This window comes from Macrobrachium rosenbergii, chromosome 14, assembly GCF_040412425.1.
Source record: "Macrobrachium rosenbergii isolate ZJJX-2024 chromosome 14, ASM4041242v1, whole genome shotgun sequence".
NCBI classification, from domain to species: domain Eukaryota; kingdom Metazoa; phylum Arthropoda; class Malacostraca; order Decapoda; family Palaemonidae; genus Macrobrachium; species Macrobrachium rosenbergii.
Window position 1 is genome coordinate 35,649,884 of NC_089754.1, and position 17,500 is coordinate 35,667,383.

Consider the following 17,500-nt stretch of genomic DNA (forward strand, 5'->3'; position numbering starts at 1 on the left):
TATACATCTCCACCGAAATTATCTGTGACACTCACTTCAGCGTCCTCTTTTGCATGCAATTTCGGAAAAGGTTATAAACGAGGCGCCTGCTCTCGCCATCCTGTATCTTGAATAAATTCCCCACAATGAATCTCGCGGTGCCTTTCCTTTAAACCCTATCTCAGTCCGGTCACGACGTTCGGGCAAATGTCATAAATTAACAACCCCCCCTCCACCTAACCCCAAACCCCACCCTCCCTTTAAAAAGGGGAAAAAAAACCTATTGCGCGCATCAAGTAAAAACCTTAGCGCCGTTATCGGCGCCTCAATCTCGACAGGTCATCGCACAAACAAGAGAGATACGGGGAAAGGCTCTTAGTAAACTTCTCCGCTAAGGCACTTTATGAATACGTTAATTAAAGAAGGCGTCACCGCCCGGAGGATTTATGTACGGGCCCCCTCCGAGGAAGCGACGGATGACCTCGGCGGATGACCGACGAATGTTTGGGGAAGGGGGGAGGGGATGGCTGCCTTCACATACATTTAGCTAGCAGCGGCGTGGGGGGTAAAGACAGTGATTTAACGACGGGAACCGAAATCCAAACCACCCCCCTCCCACCCCCACTGACATCACCACCGGTGTCACAAAGAGATATATAAACGGCTCGCAACGCTTGGGAAAGGGAGGGATGCTAATTTCGTCCCAGCCGGACTAAAAATAGAGCGTCACTTCTTTCGACGCCATGTTGCTTTCGTTCTGGCACACACCGAATGGTATTTAGAGAACTGAAATTGCTATCATGTAATCACATGGATCAGCAACTGAAGAAAGCAAACAGGAATATATTAACAAAAAATTCTTAAATATAAGCCACTGAAAAGTCATTATTCTGGAAGTCATTGTCATTTGTTGTTTTTTTTTATATAAAATTATCTTCCCACTGAAATATGAAGTGACAGACTTCTCTTCTCTAATTTCTCTAACTGCGCTTACACAATATTATCCAAAGCTGGCAAACTGATGGCCCCTCAAAAAATAGCTCCCGGCCATCCTTATATATTCAACGCCATTTATCTTTACAGTATGCACTTTCTCCTTTGCTAAATAATCGAAGACATCTCGTGAAAATGATGTGCCTTTATCTAGCAAACACTTATTAGGCTTTTCTCAGCTTCCTCCTTTTTGTCTAAAATCCCAAAATCTTCATTATTCTGTCAAGGCTCTTAATACGAAAAGGGCCTTGTGGCCAACCCCTTCCATCCCAATTTGCAGTGCTGCTAACTAGTTGTGTCCTGTACATATTAGTGGTTTCCTCTGAAATCAGCTTTCTGACAGTATGCTGAAACGACTTCTCTCATTTTCAGGACTCTTTCTCCTTGCTGCACCGACTGCATTCCGTAGCAGTCAAAAAGCACACAACCAGCACATCAGGACAGTCATTAACAATTCCATAGCCCATTGGTTTATTTTTTTGTTCGTTTTTTTTTTTGTCTTTTGGATTCTTACATCCCTAACAGACACTTTCTCTTCCCTCAATTCTTAGGAACTTCGATAACACCAAACCATACATCAGCCACAACTGCTTTTCTCTTATCATAAGCATTCGTCCTCATAACAATCAAGACATGTAAGAAGAATCGAAGTTTGTTTCCGAAATCAGTATGCAGATGCATACTGATTTCGGAGTGTAATTTGCAAATTACATTTTTTCTTCTGCATTCCCTCAAATTTGCAAAAAGCCATTCCGTCCTCCTTTGTTTTTATTTTCCCTTCCTCTTCATCTCCCAGTATTTTCTCTCGGCTTTCGCCTTTAATTCCTTACTCTTTCACCTTCATATTTTCAAACTAGTCTCCCAATGACCTTATAATCTCACTTCAAACCAGTTCATCCATAATCAAAACCACTATTTCACTTCCACTAACAACATATCTCATCCTTCTTTGGTGCACCTGTTGTATGTCGTCGATTCTCCAATCTCTTACTCTACATAAGGCTATTCCAATATCTACATTATTAATCTAACAAACTTATACAGATTCAAATATCTTTCATAATATTAGTATTTCTGCCATACACATCACAACCGTCATGAATAACAGTAGCACCCAAATCACTAAAACAAAGCAGAAACAGGGCAAATAAAATGATAAAACTCCAATACCACCTCAGATGGGAGTGTTTCCTTTCAAGTTAACCCACGGGTCTCGGTAATCTCTCAGAATCAAGAGACTGCAGCCTGCTTCACCGCGCGTTTTAATAAGAATCCTGGCAACACTTAATTGTTAAAGCTGTATTTATTCTGGAATATAAAAGTATAACGACGTTTCTATATCCTTCAGAACAAAATATTGCGCAGAAATTCCATCGCACCCCAAGACGTCTTAGCATATTCATAACCTCATTTAATGCCTAACCTTTATATTAACATCTAAATAATTCGCATGCACGACAAACCACTTTCTACTTTCCCAAGAGAAAAACACAAAACATACCGCTGTGGCGTGGCTATCCAGGTGATAAAAGATACGATTATTCGAAAAGATTATCATAAAGTATTTCGAAGACTATCCCAACCTAAAAACGCGCGCACACGTCGACGGTAATAGTAACGTGACTACCTCAATTTCGAAAGTAAAAAGTAATTGTCACTAAATCTAAGTTAAATGAAGTTTTACATTACCAAACTCATTCCACCCCTCGGACGATAAATCTTATAAGCAAACAGAGGGTTTTCATTAGGGAACTCGGGGTTGTCTGAATGTGCAAAATTCATGCTGTGCAAGTTCCCTGCGTCTAGACTTTCTGGAGGATTTATGTCCGCGAAGCATGCTGCCCGCCGCTGACGAAACCGCGGTTGTGCTTTTAAATTCCAGGGGGTAATGACTCTCGAGAGTACCCGCGTCCTCGCTGCTAGGAATTGAAGCTAGAAATCCCTAGAGCCAAGAAAAAAATAATACAGTATTAAAAGGAGTAACAATATCTATGATCACTGCTGGGAATTCAAGCTAGAAAGCCATTGGTAGGAATTTAAGCTAGAAAGCAGGCCCCCAAAAAAAAAAAAAAAAAATAACGTATAAAAAAGTAGTAATAATATCTATGGTCACTGTTAGGAATTAAAGCTAGAAATCTACAGAGCCAAGAAAAAAAACAATAAAGTATAAAAAGGCAGTAATAATAGCTATGATCACTGCTGGTAATTTAAGCTAAAACTCCCAAGAGCCAAGAAAAAAATAATACAATAAAGGATAGAAAAAGTAGTAGCAATTTCTATGATCACTGCTATGAATTTAAGCTAGAAATCCACAGAGCAAGAAAAAATTAATAAAGTATAAAAAAGCAGTAATATTACCTATGATCACTACTACGAATTGAAGCTAGAAATCTAAAGAGCCAGGAAAATAAATAATAAAGTATAACAAAGCAGTAATAATATCTATAGTCACTGCTACGAATTGAAGCTAGAAATCCATAGAGTAAGAAAAAAACAATAAAGTGTAAAAAAGCAGTAATAATATTTATGATCGCTGCTAGAAATTTAAGCTAGAAATCTAAAGAGCCCAGAAAAAATAAAGTATAAAAAGTAGTAAAAATATCGATGATCACTGCCGGCAATCTAAGTTAGAAATCTAAAGAGCTAAGAAAAAAATCATAAAATAATAAAATATAAAAAAGTAGTAATAATAACTAAGATCACTGCTGGGAATTTAAGCAAGAAATCCGAAGGGCCAAGAAATAACTATAGAGAATGATATATTTTTATCTACGATAAAAAATATTACTCTAAATTTTGTTCATAAATCTACAGAATACTTGTTAAAGTATATTTGCTTTATTTCTGGGCCAAAATCACAATTGGGATGTAATGAACCTGGGTATGTCAAACCTTCTTGAACAGTTTCAAGTAAATAAATGATTACAATCACAATATAAATATTAAAAACTCGCAAAAGCAAGAGAGATTAGTGCTCGGTTACACCCCTCACTACTTCGTGTGATTTACTAACTATAACAATGATGCACACACAAAAATTAAAATAAGAAATGTGTCAAAAGATGGTACAATTCCAGGGGCGATAAAAGCAGTGTATCACACTCTGATAACGAAAATCACCCCCAGGTAACACCCTTCACCATAAACCCACAACGTAAATCACTTACAAAAGTCTTGTGCAGGGGGACTTCTGTGACCTCCATTATTCTGAGTCATTTCACAGATTATCCTTCAAAAGTCTAAATGTGTTTATCACCGCTAAGCAAAGGACGACCTTCATTCCTCGTGTTGATTTAGTAAAAGACCTACGAGGGGGTATCTACACTTCGCTAACGAAATCATTGACGGAAGTTCCCCCTCCACAACTGAAGTCGTAAACTTGACGAACTAATTGAATAAACGGTCTGTCGGTAAATTTTAATTTCTTCAGCGTTTTTGCCGCCGTGTTTGTCATGGAAAATTTACCCTGTTGGAGGGGTCCTGCCTAAATGGCAAAGTTACAGGAGTGAATGTCTTTTGTATGATTGTTTTTGAGTAATTGATATCCCGCTTTAATCTAATATTAGGAAATTCAGAATTAATCCTGTGAATTGTAACAATAAATAAAAATATACATCGAGAATAGAAAGGGAAATATGCGCTGGGTCACTGAAAGAAATTCAGGGAGGGTTCACTTAACAAGATTAACTCTGTCCGATTTTCTCGTTCTAAGATTTTATACCCAATTGATTTACTTGAATTCATGCACGCACATTATGATAAACTGGCATATACATACATACATACATACATATATACATACATACATATATCACACGTGGTCACATCTTGGAAAATAGATGAAAGAACGGTGTGTTCGAAATTTTCCTTTCACCTTTCCCGCGAGCGCTTGTAAGTAAACACGCGCGCACACACACATACACACACATATATATAAATATATATACATATATACATATATATATATAATATATATATATATATATATATATATATATATATATATATATATATATATATATATATATATATATATATATATATATATATATATATATATATATATATATATATATATATATAATTCGAACAGATACGAAAAGCAAAACCTTACAGCTCCTGCTCTGAGAAAAGTGTATAAGAAACACCTACACGTGGTGAAACAGAAAAAGGAGGAATAGCAACACAAAAGTTTATTAACTTGATTAAAACAAAAATTTCTTAAAGTAATAAGGTACATGTATTGGTAATACATAAAAAACAGAAGGATGGACTCAGAAATCTCTGGAATGACTGTCTAGTGAGGACACTTTAAATAAAAATGAAGACTCTTCTTTTTAATTATGAAAAACTTCAATATATATATATATATATATATATATATATATATATATATATATATATATAAATATATATATATATATATATATATATATATATATATATATATATATATATATATATATATATATATATATATACATATATTATACACACATATATACAATATATATATATATATATATATATATAGAGAGAGAGAGAGAGAGAGAGAGAGAGAGATATATAGAGAGAGAGAGAGAGAGAGAGAGAGAGAGACTGGCTGATACAGATCATACCCTACCGGCGATACAACATGCAACTGATACAAAAACAAACGCCTAACTTATTCGGAAAGCGCTACTGAACACACACAATCCTTCCCAAAACAGATCAATCTTTCAAAAGAGCGATCGCTCCCGCTCCCCCCTCCCCCCCACCAAAAATCTCCCAGCATAGACAGATGATCGTCATGAATCTTCAACTTCATTCCACCAAGACGAAGAAGCAATTGCATCCGGAAAAACTTCTGCGAAAAGCCGCTGTTTGTCGCTGAACCGGAGATAAGTGCCAAAGTTTTCGTAATGGCACTTGCCTGCCAGACTGCAAAAAGTGCCGGATCACTGGACTGATTGGCCCCTTTGAGGGAATACATGCGTTTCCCTATAACGGCAGCAAATGTACATAGTTTTACTGTCTATATATATATATATATATATATATATATATATATATATATATATATATATATATATATATATATATATATATATATATATATATATATATATATATATATAAATATATAAAATACATAAATATATACACATGTATGTATATCTAAATATAAAATACACATATGAGTATAATGATATATGTAATTCATATATGTATATATATACAGTATATACTATGTATACATATATATACAGTATATATATAATATATATATATATATATATATATATATATATATATATATATATATATATATATATATATATATATATATATATATATATATATATATATATATATATATATATATATATAATCTGAAAACTCCAGTGGGAAAAAGTATGAAATAAACACAAAAATTTAGACATAAATATACAGTTAGACAGACAGATAGATAGATAGACATTTCGATATTAAGACACAAAAACAAAACCATTGTTAACAGACTCGCTTTACCTCTGGAATAACTTACTCGCATAATGAATCATATAGGTTGTACCATCACCAGGATTCTGATTTATACTTTTTTGAGGTGGAAGTAAGGTGACAGCAACTTTATACATTCAACTCAATAACGTATAGGTTCGAATCTTTGTCATATATATTTCCTTTTGGTGAAAGTTATTCTCGTGGTAAAATAAATTCGATATTAATGAGTTACTTGTGTCTTAATACAAGACAGTATAAAAATATCGCGAGTTCAGTTAATGAAAAACTTACATAAACACACGATATACGTATATCTATCTATATATATATATATATATATATATATATATATATATATATATATATATATATATATATATATATATATATATATATATATGTATGTATATTATATATATATATATATATATATATATATATATATATATATATATATATATATTATACATACATATAATATATATATATATCATATATATCAGAGAGAGAGAGAGAGAGAGAGAGAGAGAGAGAGAGAGAGAGAGAGAGAGAGAGAGAATTAATTTTCCTCTCCAGTAAAAAAAAAAATTACCTAAAAGAAGTCTAACGTTGCCGGGCTTCACAACGCTACACGTTACACTTCATAATCAGCTGGAAGCAAAATCTGAAAGCCAATTATAACAATTATTTCTGAGACAAGAAGAGAATCAAGCTGCCTTTTAAAGGTACGGCGAGAAGGAAAAAAAAGGCAATCAAATTCGGCCTTGACCAGTTTGTTTTAGTGCTTGTCATAGGCCAAAAGAAAAAAGAAAAGACGTTTCTCTATATAAAAAAAGCGGCTAGTCCTATTAAGCTAAACGATAGGAGAAACACAGGCTAATAAAAACGCAAAGCGAAATGAAGGCGGTTTTGTCAGCTTATCTTACCTCAAAGGAACACTGAAAATAAAAAAGGCAGGTGATATATATATATATATATATATATATATATATATATATATATATATATATATATATATATATATATATATATATATATATATATATATATATATATACATATATATAATATATCGTATGTATATACAGTATATATGTATATTATAAATATTTATTTATATATATAAATTTGGCTCACATCGGGATCGAACCCAGGTCTTTTAATTTAAAGGCAAAATCGCTACCAACCGGACCACACAGGTCTACCCTTGCCTTTCCTTTCAATCGAAAGACCTGGGTTCGATCCCAATGTGAGTCAGAAATCTATTTCTGTTCCACACGTGACTGTGTGTTGATTGCTTCTATGGTGTGTGTGTGTGTGTGTATATATATATATATATATATATATATATATATATATATATATATATATATATATATATATATATATATATATATATATGTATGTGTGTCTGAATGAAATCTAAATCAGATAGCTAAAGATAAGATAAAGCAACCTAACTCTATCTTTGCTATCCTCATGAAATTGGATGGGCCTCTAAGGAGTCTAAAAGCTAATCCGGCAAAATGCAAGCATGAGAAAAAGTATCCCATTACAATAATAATAATAATAATAATAATAATAATAATAAATTGATAATTTTAATACCAAAGATAAGCCATTATTCTGAATTAGCAATAATAATAGTAATAATAATAATAAAAATAATAATAATAATAGTAATAATAATAATTAACTGATATCTTTCCTCTGCCAAAGGTAAGCCACTATATGTGAATTAGCAATAATAATAATAATAATAATAATAATAATAATAATAATAATAATAATAATAATTAAACTGATATCTTTCCTCTACCAAAGATAAGCCAACTATAATGACATAGGAAAAAAAGAATTCAATAGAGTATATGAAACGTTTTCCCTTTACTTTTTATTTTTGGATGGGTGGTGGTTGTGGTGTGATTTCCTCATCCTCATGGGTGATGGTTGAGGTGATGGCTGAGGTGGTGGTTGAGGTGGTTGAGGAGGAGGGTCAAGCTGCCGGCGGCGCTGAAGAAGAAGAAGGTTGGTGGTGTGGTTGCTGGGCTACCTGGCTGAGGGGCGGTGAGGCGGCCTTTGCGGGGAGAGACGGAAGAGAGAGAGAGAGCGGGGGTTAGACGGCAGGACAGAAGGAGGTGTCACGTGGGATGGCGGAGGAGGAGGAATGGTAAATATAAGTGGGGGTAAAATAAATGCAAGAGAGATTAAAAATACTAATAAAATTAACATTGGGAAATTAATACAGAGGAGAGTGAATATATATAATCACAGGTGATAAGTAAAATGTGGAAAATAAATAAAAAGTGGAAAATAAATAAAAAGGAAAGTTAAAACACAAATAAAATTGGCATGAGACAAGGGAAGTGGGAAAATAAATACAAAGAAGAATTAAAATAACCCCCCAAAAAATTAACACTGGACAATAAATTAAAATAGAAGTGACAATACAAAACAATGATACGATATACGTAAAACGGGGAAAATAAATACACAGGCGAGTGTAAATACAAAAAAAAAAAAATACCGAAGTGGAAAGTAAATACAAAGAAATGTAAATAAAAAAACAGGAGAAAACTAAAGTTGGAAAATAAATAAAAAGGAGAATTAAAATACAAAATAATAATAGGATATAAGTAAAATGGGAAAAACAAATAAAAAGAAGAGTGAAAATAAAAATACAATTGACAGGAGACAAGGAAAGTGGGAAAACAAATACAAAAAAGAATGAAAATACAAAAAAAATCAACAGTGAAAAATAAATTTTAAAAAAGAGTGGAAATAAAAATAATGAAAGGAGATAAGTACAACTGAGAAAATAAATACAAAGAAAAATAAAAATAAAAAACTAAATTGACAGGAGATAAGTTAAGTAGGAAAATAAATAAAGAGGAGAGTGAAATTACAATAAAACTGACAGGAGATAACTAAAATGCGAAAATAAATACAAACAAGAGTGAAAATCAAAATCAAAGCAGGAGATAAGTAAAGTTGGAAAATAAATACAAAGGAGAATGAAAATAAAACAACTGACAGGAGATAAGTAAAATAGGAAAATAAATACAAAGAAGAGTGAAAATACAAAGAAAAGGAGATAAATAAAGTGGAAAATAAAGACAAAGGAGTGAAAAAACAAGATAAGTAAAGTGGAAAATAAAGACAAAGGAGTGAAAAAACAAGATAAGTAAAGTGGTAAAATAAATATAAAGTTGAGTGAAATTCCCCCCGCCCAAAAAAAAAAAAAAAATTACTGGAGATAAGGAAAGTATGACAAATTAGTACTAAGAAGAGTAAAAATACAAAACGAAAATTGACAGGAGATATGTAAAGTGAGAAAATAAATACAAAGGAAAGTGGAAATACAAATAATTACAAAAGATTGAGCACAGAAGCAGAAAAAGGAGGTCATTTGATGATGAGGAGGAGGAGGAGGAGGAGGAGGAGGAGGAGGAGGAGGAGGAGGAGGAGGAGGAGGAGGAGGAGGAGGAGGAGAGGAGGAGGAGGAGGAAGCGGCAAGGGAACAGATAGGTGCAACATGGAAAGGAAAATTAAAGGAAGAGCAAATAAAATTAGCGGCAAAGGCTTCAAGTATGAGGAAAGAGGTCCTTATGGAACGTGAAGTATACGTGACGGACAGTTAAAAGGTCAGAGAAAAACCATGAGAGGAAATTGTGAAAATTATAAAAATTAAAAAAGGTGAAGTAAAGGAAGTTGGCCTTAAAGAATTTAACACTTACAGGTAAATAAAAACCGATAAAATTACCAGTAACCAATAATAAACTGCGCGAATAAAAACAAGGATAACAAACGGATATGAGGGAGAGAATCTGGATTATATGAATATGTAAAACACGACTAATCCACAGGAGAAGTTCAAACGGGTACAAAGTAAATGCATAACAATAGTTTATACCCATTGAACACTATAAGACTTTGTGATTAATGTTTTCGACAGGTTAAATGCATGAGTCTTAAGATAGCAAAAGAAAAAAGGTAGTTATATTCAAGTTAGACCATTATCACAGACATATTAAAAGAAAGAAAGATGATACATCTTCCATAGCATATGAATCGAGACAAAAATAATTTTTGATACACAGTTCAATAAAAGTTTACACATACACACACACACACGTCCAGGTCTAGGAATGGACACAAGTTCATGATTTATGACAGTACATAGCATCCCCAAAATAAGAAAAAGAGGGATAATGGGAAAACACAAAAACCATCCCCAAAATAAGAAAAGAAGGATAATGGGAAAACAAAAAATCCTCTCCAGAAATTCTGGCCAACACCCGAGTGGACTTAGACGGGTAAGGACACAATGCAATGACAGTAAGTGGAAAAGATTATAACAACAGCACAGATGTTAAATAAAGCACCGCCTTATCACATAAATGCACGGCTAATCTACCCTCCCCAGGAACTATCGCTCTCCCCTTGTGCGTGGTATGTTAATTGCAATATACAGATATCACTTAATAACTGTGAACATATACAATTCTCAAACCACCAGTTTTGTAACTAACACCTGAGTGCTAGATATTACTGAAATCCAAACATTATCACCACGACTTAAAGGACTGGAATGAGTGCAAAATACATGAAGTATTAATAGTGAAGGGAAAGAATTCTGTAATAAAATACAAGAAGTATTAAGAGTGAAGGGAAAGAGTTGTGTAACATAATACAAAAGTACTAATAGTGAAGGGAAAGAGTTCTGTAACAAATACAAAAAGTATTAACGGTGAAGGGAGCTATGTAACAAAATACAAGAAGTATGAGAATTATGAATAGTGAAGGGAAAGAGCCCTGTAACAAAATACATGAAGTAGTAATAGTGAAGGAAAAGAGTTCTGTAACAAAATACAAAAAAGTAGTAATAGTGAAGGGAAAGAGTTCTGTAGCAAAATACAAGAAGTATTAATAATGAAGGGAAAGAGTTCTGTAACAAAATACAAAAAGCATTAATAATGAAGGGAAAGAGTTCTGTAACAAAATAAAAGAAGTAGCAATAGTGAAGGGAAAGAGTTCTGTAACAGAATACAAGAAGTAGTAATAGTGAAGGGAAAGAGTTCTGTAACAAAATACAAAAAGTATTAATAATGAAGGGAAAGAGTTCTGTAACAAAATAAAAAAAAAAGTATCAATAGTGAAAGGAAAGAGTTCTGTAACAAAATACAAGCAAGCAAGCAGTTAAGGATAACGGCAAGAGAACGATGAAGGATGAACAGAAAAGTATGGAAGATGTTTTGGGCTAAAGATGGCAACAAGAACAAGATTGGTAAGAAGGAGAGAGCCAAGCAGACGAAGGAAAATAAAAGAGTAAATGAAGAAGCAGGAGAAGAGGAACACAGAAGTCACGTGTTCTGTGTGAGTGAAGAACGTCGAGACTTGGCAAGGAGAAAAAATAGCTTTGAGAGAGAGAGAGAGAGAGAGAGAGAGAGAGAGAGAGAGAGAGGACAGGACGTGGACCACCACCTGAGGGAGAAAGCAGGTCACGTCAACAACAACCTGATTAGCAGAGGAGGCAGCCACCAGCCATTCATACGACACAAGCTAAAACACTACACAACAATACTTCGTGTGTCAGTTTAATAGACGCCTTCAACGTCAGTCCTTTTTTTTTATTCTATCTCCGTTATTTTTTTGGAAGCAAATTCGTGAAAACATCAACAGACTTTGAACGAACGAACTACGAAAATAACGCTCGGTTAACCACTGAGCAGATGGTCCAAACACAAGCACATATTTGGGTCTCCGAAGGAATTATCAGTGAATATACTAAGATGATTAAATTATGTTTAGGACAAACCACAAAATTAGTACCTTATAGAGGGATGAATTACCCAATTACCAAAAAGTAATGAGGCATTATGATATGTGGCGAGAGTACCACAAAAACGCTTGATAAATACAGCTCTCGAAGAGGATATAATTCTTTAAAATACTATAATTCTGTCATTAGAAACAGAGAGTATTAAAAAAATATTTTTGGGGAGGCTGGCGTTTCTTGATATAACTGAGATATAAGAAACCTAATCCGACAGGTCTGTTAAGCAAAATGTTATCAATAATTTCACTTCAGTTCAAAACAAACCTAATTTTTATACGACCTGTCATAAAGGGCCTGAAACATAGGTTCGAACTTTACTGATATTTTAATTTTATGAAGCAGTTCCTATATACCTCTCAATTCATTTAACACAAAATTTGAGGATACGAACATAAGAAGGACCCAAAAAAATTATTTCCAAAACCTATAACTGCCTCTGTAACAGAGCGGTTAGGTATTTTCCTATTACTTTTATTTGCAACAAGTGTATGAATTAAAAAAAAAAAAGTTGACACAGCTAACAGGTGTAGCACTCTAAAGGAAAAGGTAATGTAGCTATAAATGGGATTCTAATATATATCTAATATACATTTAAGTAATTTTTCCGCCAGACTCACATACATGCGCTCCCACACATTTATACACAAACACACATACATGCACACACACATACACACACACACACACACACACACACACACACACACACACACATATATATATATATATATATATATATATATATATATATATATATATATATATATATATATATATATATATATATATATATATATATATATACAGTATATAATATAAAACTCCTATTCAGAAGATAATCCCAATCAATATGGAACAAGCCTACAAGGGCCACTGACTTGAAAATCAATCTTCCAAAGAATATGAAATTCAATGCCGAGTTCTTAAGAATGCTTGTGCAAAACCCTATGCATTATAGGCGAAAGTCTATACAAAGGTTTCTTTGGACTTCACAGTGTGCAGGTTCCGAGTTAAACTCCCGCTGAAGGTTTGGTAGATGTCACCGGCAGACACATGACCTAACCATCCATGTGAACTGGGGATGGGAGAGGTGGGGGCAAGGAGGATCCAGGTAAGTCTACCTCATCATTCATCAACAACCATTGCTTGGTTCTCCCAGTTCCTAGCTTGGGTGGAGAGGGGGTTTGAACTTCGGTAATTTTTAAAAAAATATTAATAAGATTACTAAAATATGGAAGGGTCTCGAATGCTTTAGGATGCATTAAATAAAAAATAATACATTTTTTAACGATTTCATGAAAATATCACAGCCAAAAGCACGTGAGACAACATCTTAACATGAACTCTTCAATATTTAAGCGAATTATATCACCACTTCCCTTCACAAAATATAACATATAATAAGAAAACTCCGAATTCATCTTGCATGACCAAGCACGGCTTCCGACGAAACAATTTTAAAAGGATGCTTGAGGTAAATGCCCGTATCATCAGCGTATATTACAGGGGATCAGGAGGAACGAATTTAAAAAAATAATGAAGAAGAAAGAGAGGGCAAGACGGTGATAAAAAGAGATTAGCTCTTAAAAACTTATTCTTTATAAAGTTTCAGGGATGAGGTCTTATACAGTGCGTCGTCGGATGGTAACTCGCCTCCCTATCATTAATGACACTTAAAGACATACGGGTTACCATGTTATTTCTTAGTCACCTTCCGTGCCTTAGCGACTCTGTGTACGTGTGTGTATGTGTGTCCGTGTGCATGTGCATGTGTGTGTGTATGAAACGACCGTAAAAAACTGTATCTATAGAGATGCGTTCATAATGAATTACGCTGACACGCAAAATTCCAGGCAAGGCATTTACGCTTTTCGATAATCTGAAATGTCACTAAACCGTCAAATGAGCTAAAACGTATGATCTCAAAGCCGCGACCTAAACGTTATAAGACATTTCTCACGTATCTTACGAACACGAAATAAAACTTAGTAAGGCCTAACGCGACGAAACGCGGACGCACGAAGTAACGAATAACGGGACGAAATAACGAAACGAAATGGAAAACTCTGAGCGATCTTAACACACAATCAGTGTTTTTACGAGGAGTCGCTCTCACTCTCCCCCCCCTCCCCCCCGTCATCCCCGCCCCCTCCAAGAAGGAGAGCAACGGGCGCGACTTCCCCCCATCCATTCGTAAATAAAACAATATACATTCACCGTGTGTGCCGGAGCCGGAACATATAACACTCATCTGGCGAAGCTTCTCCCTCGGCCTCCAATCCTTCTAAAAGTCGACCCCGGACACCATGTTTTATCGCCGTCCTACTACATACTTCATCGGAGGGGGCTCTTCCATAACATCCGGCCCCCCCCCCCAAATTTCCCAAACACACGCACACACACAATCATTCTACACCCTGTTTAACTGAAGACTTCCAATATAATCTCCCTCTACCTCCCAAAAACTTGGAAAATCTTAAAATTATCAACCCGCGTTCCACATCAGAAATTAAAATAATCTCTCTCTCTCTCTCTCTCTCTCTCTCTCTCTCTCTCTCTTAGCCTTCTGTTTCCCTTCCCCCAACCCTACACCCCCCTTGAAAACCCCTCCAACTACAACCACAACAGACCTAATCTAGAAAATGGAAGGGCATTGCATTAATTTTCAAGGGGCAAAGCGTTTTTATCATTGTACCAACTCTTTATGGTTCACGCATATAAATCTACTGTCACCATTTTAAGCCTGGCTAAGTGATGCATACTGAGAGGACAGCGCAAAGTCCAGTCGGTCATGGGCTAGCTCTCGCTCTCGCTCTCTCTCTCTCTCTCTCTCTCTCTCTCTCTCTCTCTCTCTCTCTCTCTCTCACCTAAATTTCCAATACCAGCATGTTAAGATCGTCAAGAATTAATCTGATTTAAATAAAATGAAAGCTGAAGGAGGACTGACTCTCTCTCTCTCTCTCTCTCTCTCTCTCTCTCTCTCTCTCTCTCTCTCTCTCTCTCTCTCTCCTCACCTAAATTTCCAATACCAGCATGTTAAGATCGTCAAGAATTAATCTGATTTAAATAAAATGTAAGCTGAAGGAGGACTGAATTTCTCTCTCTCTCTCTCTCTCTCTCTCTCTCTCTCTCTCTCTCTCTCTCTCTCTCTCTCTCTCTCTCTCCCTAAATTTCTAATACTCGGATGTTCAGATCGTCAAGAAATAACCCGATTTAACTAAAATGTAAGCTAAATGAAGACTCTCTCTCTCTCTCTCTCTCTCTCTCTCTCTCTCTCCGAAATACCCAATACCCGCATGTTTAGATCGCCAAGAATTACTCTGATTTAACTAAAATGTAAGCTAAAGGAGGACTCTCTCTCTCTGTCTCTCTCTCTCTGTCTTAACTTTCCAATACCCGCAAGGTTAGATCGCCAAGAATTAATCTGATTTAACTAAAATGCAAGCTAACGGAGGACTCTCTCTCTCTCTCTCTCTCTCTCTCTCTCTCTCTCTCTCTCTCTCTCTCTCTCTCTCTCTCTCTCTCCTTTGCAGTTGAGGACGATTTGAAATTCCCCCCCCCCCGAGAGATCCTTCTCCCAAACCCCTTTCTTTTCAAGTAGGATCCCCCTCAAGTACCATCCTAACTTGTGGAGGTTTAGGATCGCAGCTGGTACCAGCAGGTCCCCGGGTCGCAACTCGGGGGGAGGGAGGTGGGGGAGAGAGGGTGGGTCACAGAAGCCACGTGGAAACAGGAAACAACTGACGTTAACAAGTTGTCAGGAAACAGCTGGTGGTTGGAAAACTGCTCAAAACAGGAAACGGGAGTCGGAAAGCCTCTGGACGCCGAGGGAGAAAAAGAGGACTCTGGAGGGAGGGAGAGGACGCTGGAGGGGAGGGAGGGAGGAGGATAACCTTGCGAAAAAAGGCCACGGCGGATAAACTTCCAGAATTAGCGTGGACCGTGAGAGTAATCACTCATCTAGATGCCGTCGGCGAGTCTGTAACTCGAGGATGTGATGTTAAGGATATGGCCGCTGGAGTGTCGTCGTGGCTTTGCCGAGATTGTGGTGGTGGGGGAGGTGAGGGGAGGGGAGTGAATGTGGGATGGGGATTGGGGATTAGCGAATGAGGACGATTTCCAAGGTCTAACTTGAGTAATTTCTTTCAGTTTCTTTTCTTCAGGAAATCATACTTATTCCACAAGATATTTCCCACCATTAGATTGTTTTCCCTCTTACATACACCATCCTTCTATGTATAACATTCACACAGATATTCCGTTTAGTTCATATACCCACTTGTATTATATATATATATATATATTGTATTATATATATATATATATATATATATATATATATATATATATATATATATATATATATATATATATATATATATATATATATATACATACATACATAAATATAATATATATATGTATATATATATATATACAGTATATATATACACTCTCTATATACATGTCCCTTTAGAATACATTTACCCGATTCAGAGCATTCTAGAAATAAAACATTTTATCCTAAAAAAAATCTTCATAGATTAAATCGTATTTTCTTCAATGAAAACCAGTCTGTGTGGTCTGCAATGCACACCATGGATCAAAGTACGAAATTTTGGACAACCCACCACTGACGGATGGAGGTTGAAATTTTCTTCCTCCATCATACTTATAAATCATTAACTTATAACTTTTAAAAATATAATACTAAACTAATACAAAGACAAGGTTATCACTCAGTCACATACAAATCAACCATTCGTTTAAAAATTCAACCTATTCGACCTATATTCTAATACAATTTATAATTAAAAATCCAACCTATTCGACCTTTAATCAAATAATTCTATAATTAAAAATTTAACCTATTCGACCTATAACTAAAATATTTTATAATTAAAAATTCAACCTATTCGACCTATAATCTAATACAAATTATAATTAAAAATTCAACCTATTCGACCTACAATCTAAAACAATTTATAATTAAAAATTTAACGTATTCGACTTATAATCTAAAATATTTTATAATTAAAATTCATCCTATTCGACCTTTAATTTAATAAAATTTATAATTAAAAATTCAACCTATTCTATCTATAATCTAATACAATTTATAATGAAAAATTCAACCTATTCGCCCTGTAATCAAATAATTTTATAGTTAAAAATTTAACTTATTCGACCTATAATCTAATA

At 34.7% G+C, this 17,500-nt stretch overlaps 1 protein-coding gene across 1 annotated transcript in view; it reads right to left on the reverse strand.

Annotated features, from left to right (window-relative positions):
• Camta (Calmodulin-binding transcription activator) overlaps positions 1-17,500 on the reverse strand; it is a 1,022,478-nt gene that overhangs the window by 865,842 nt on the left and 139,136 nt on the right. The window contains exon 3 of the mRNA XM_067116405.1: positions 8,351-8,536. Within this exon, the coding sequence (XP_066972506.1) occupies positions 8,351-8,400 (50 nt within the window). The 5' untranslated portion in view covers positions 8,401-8,536. The remainder of the gene's footprint in view (positions 1-8,350; positions 8,537-17,500) is intronic.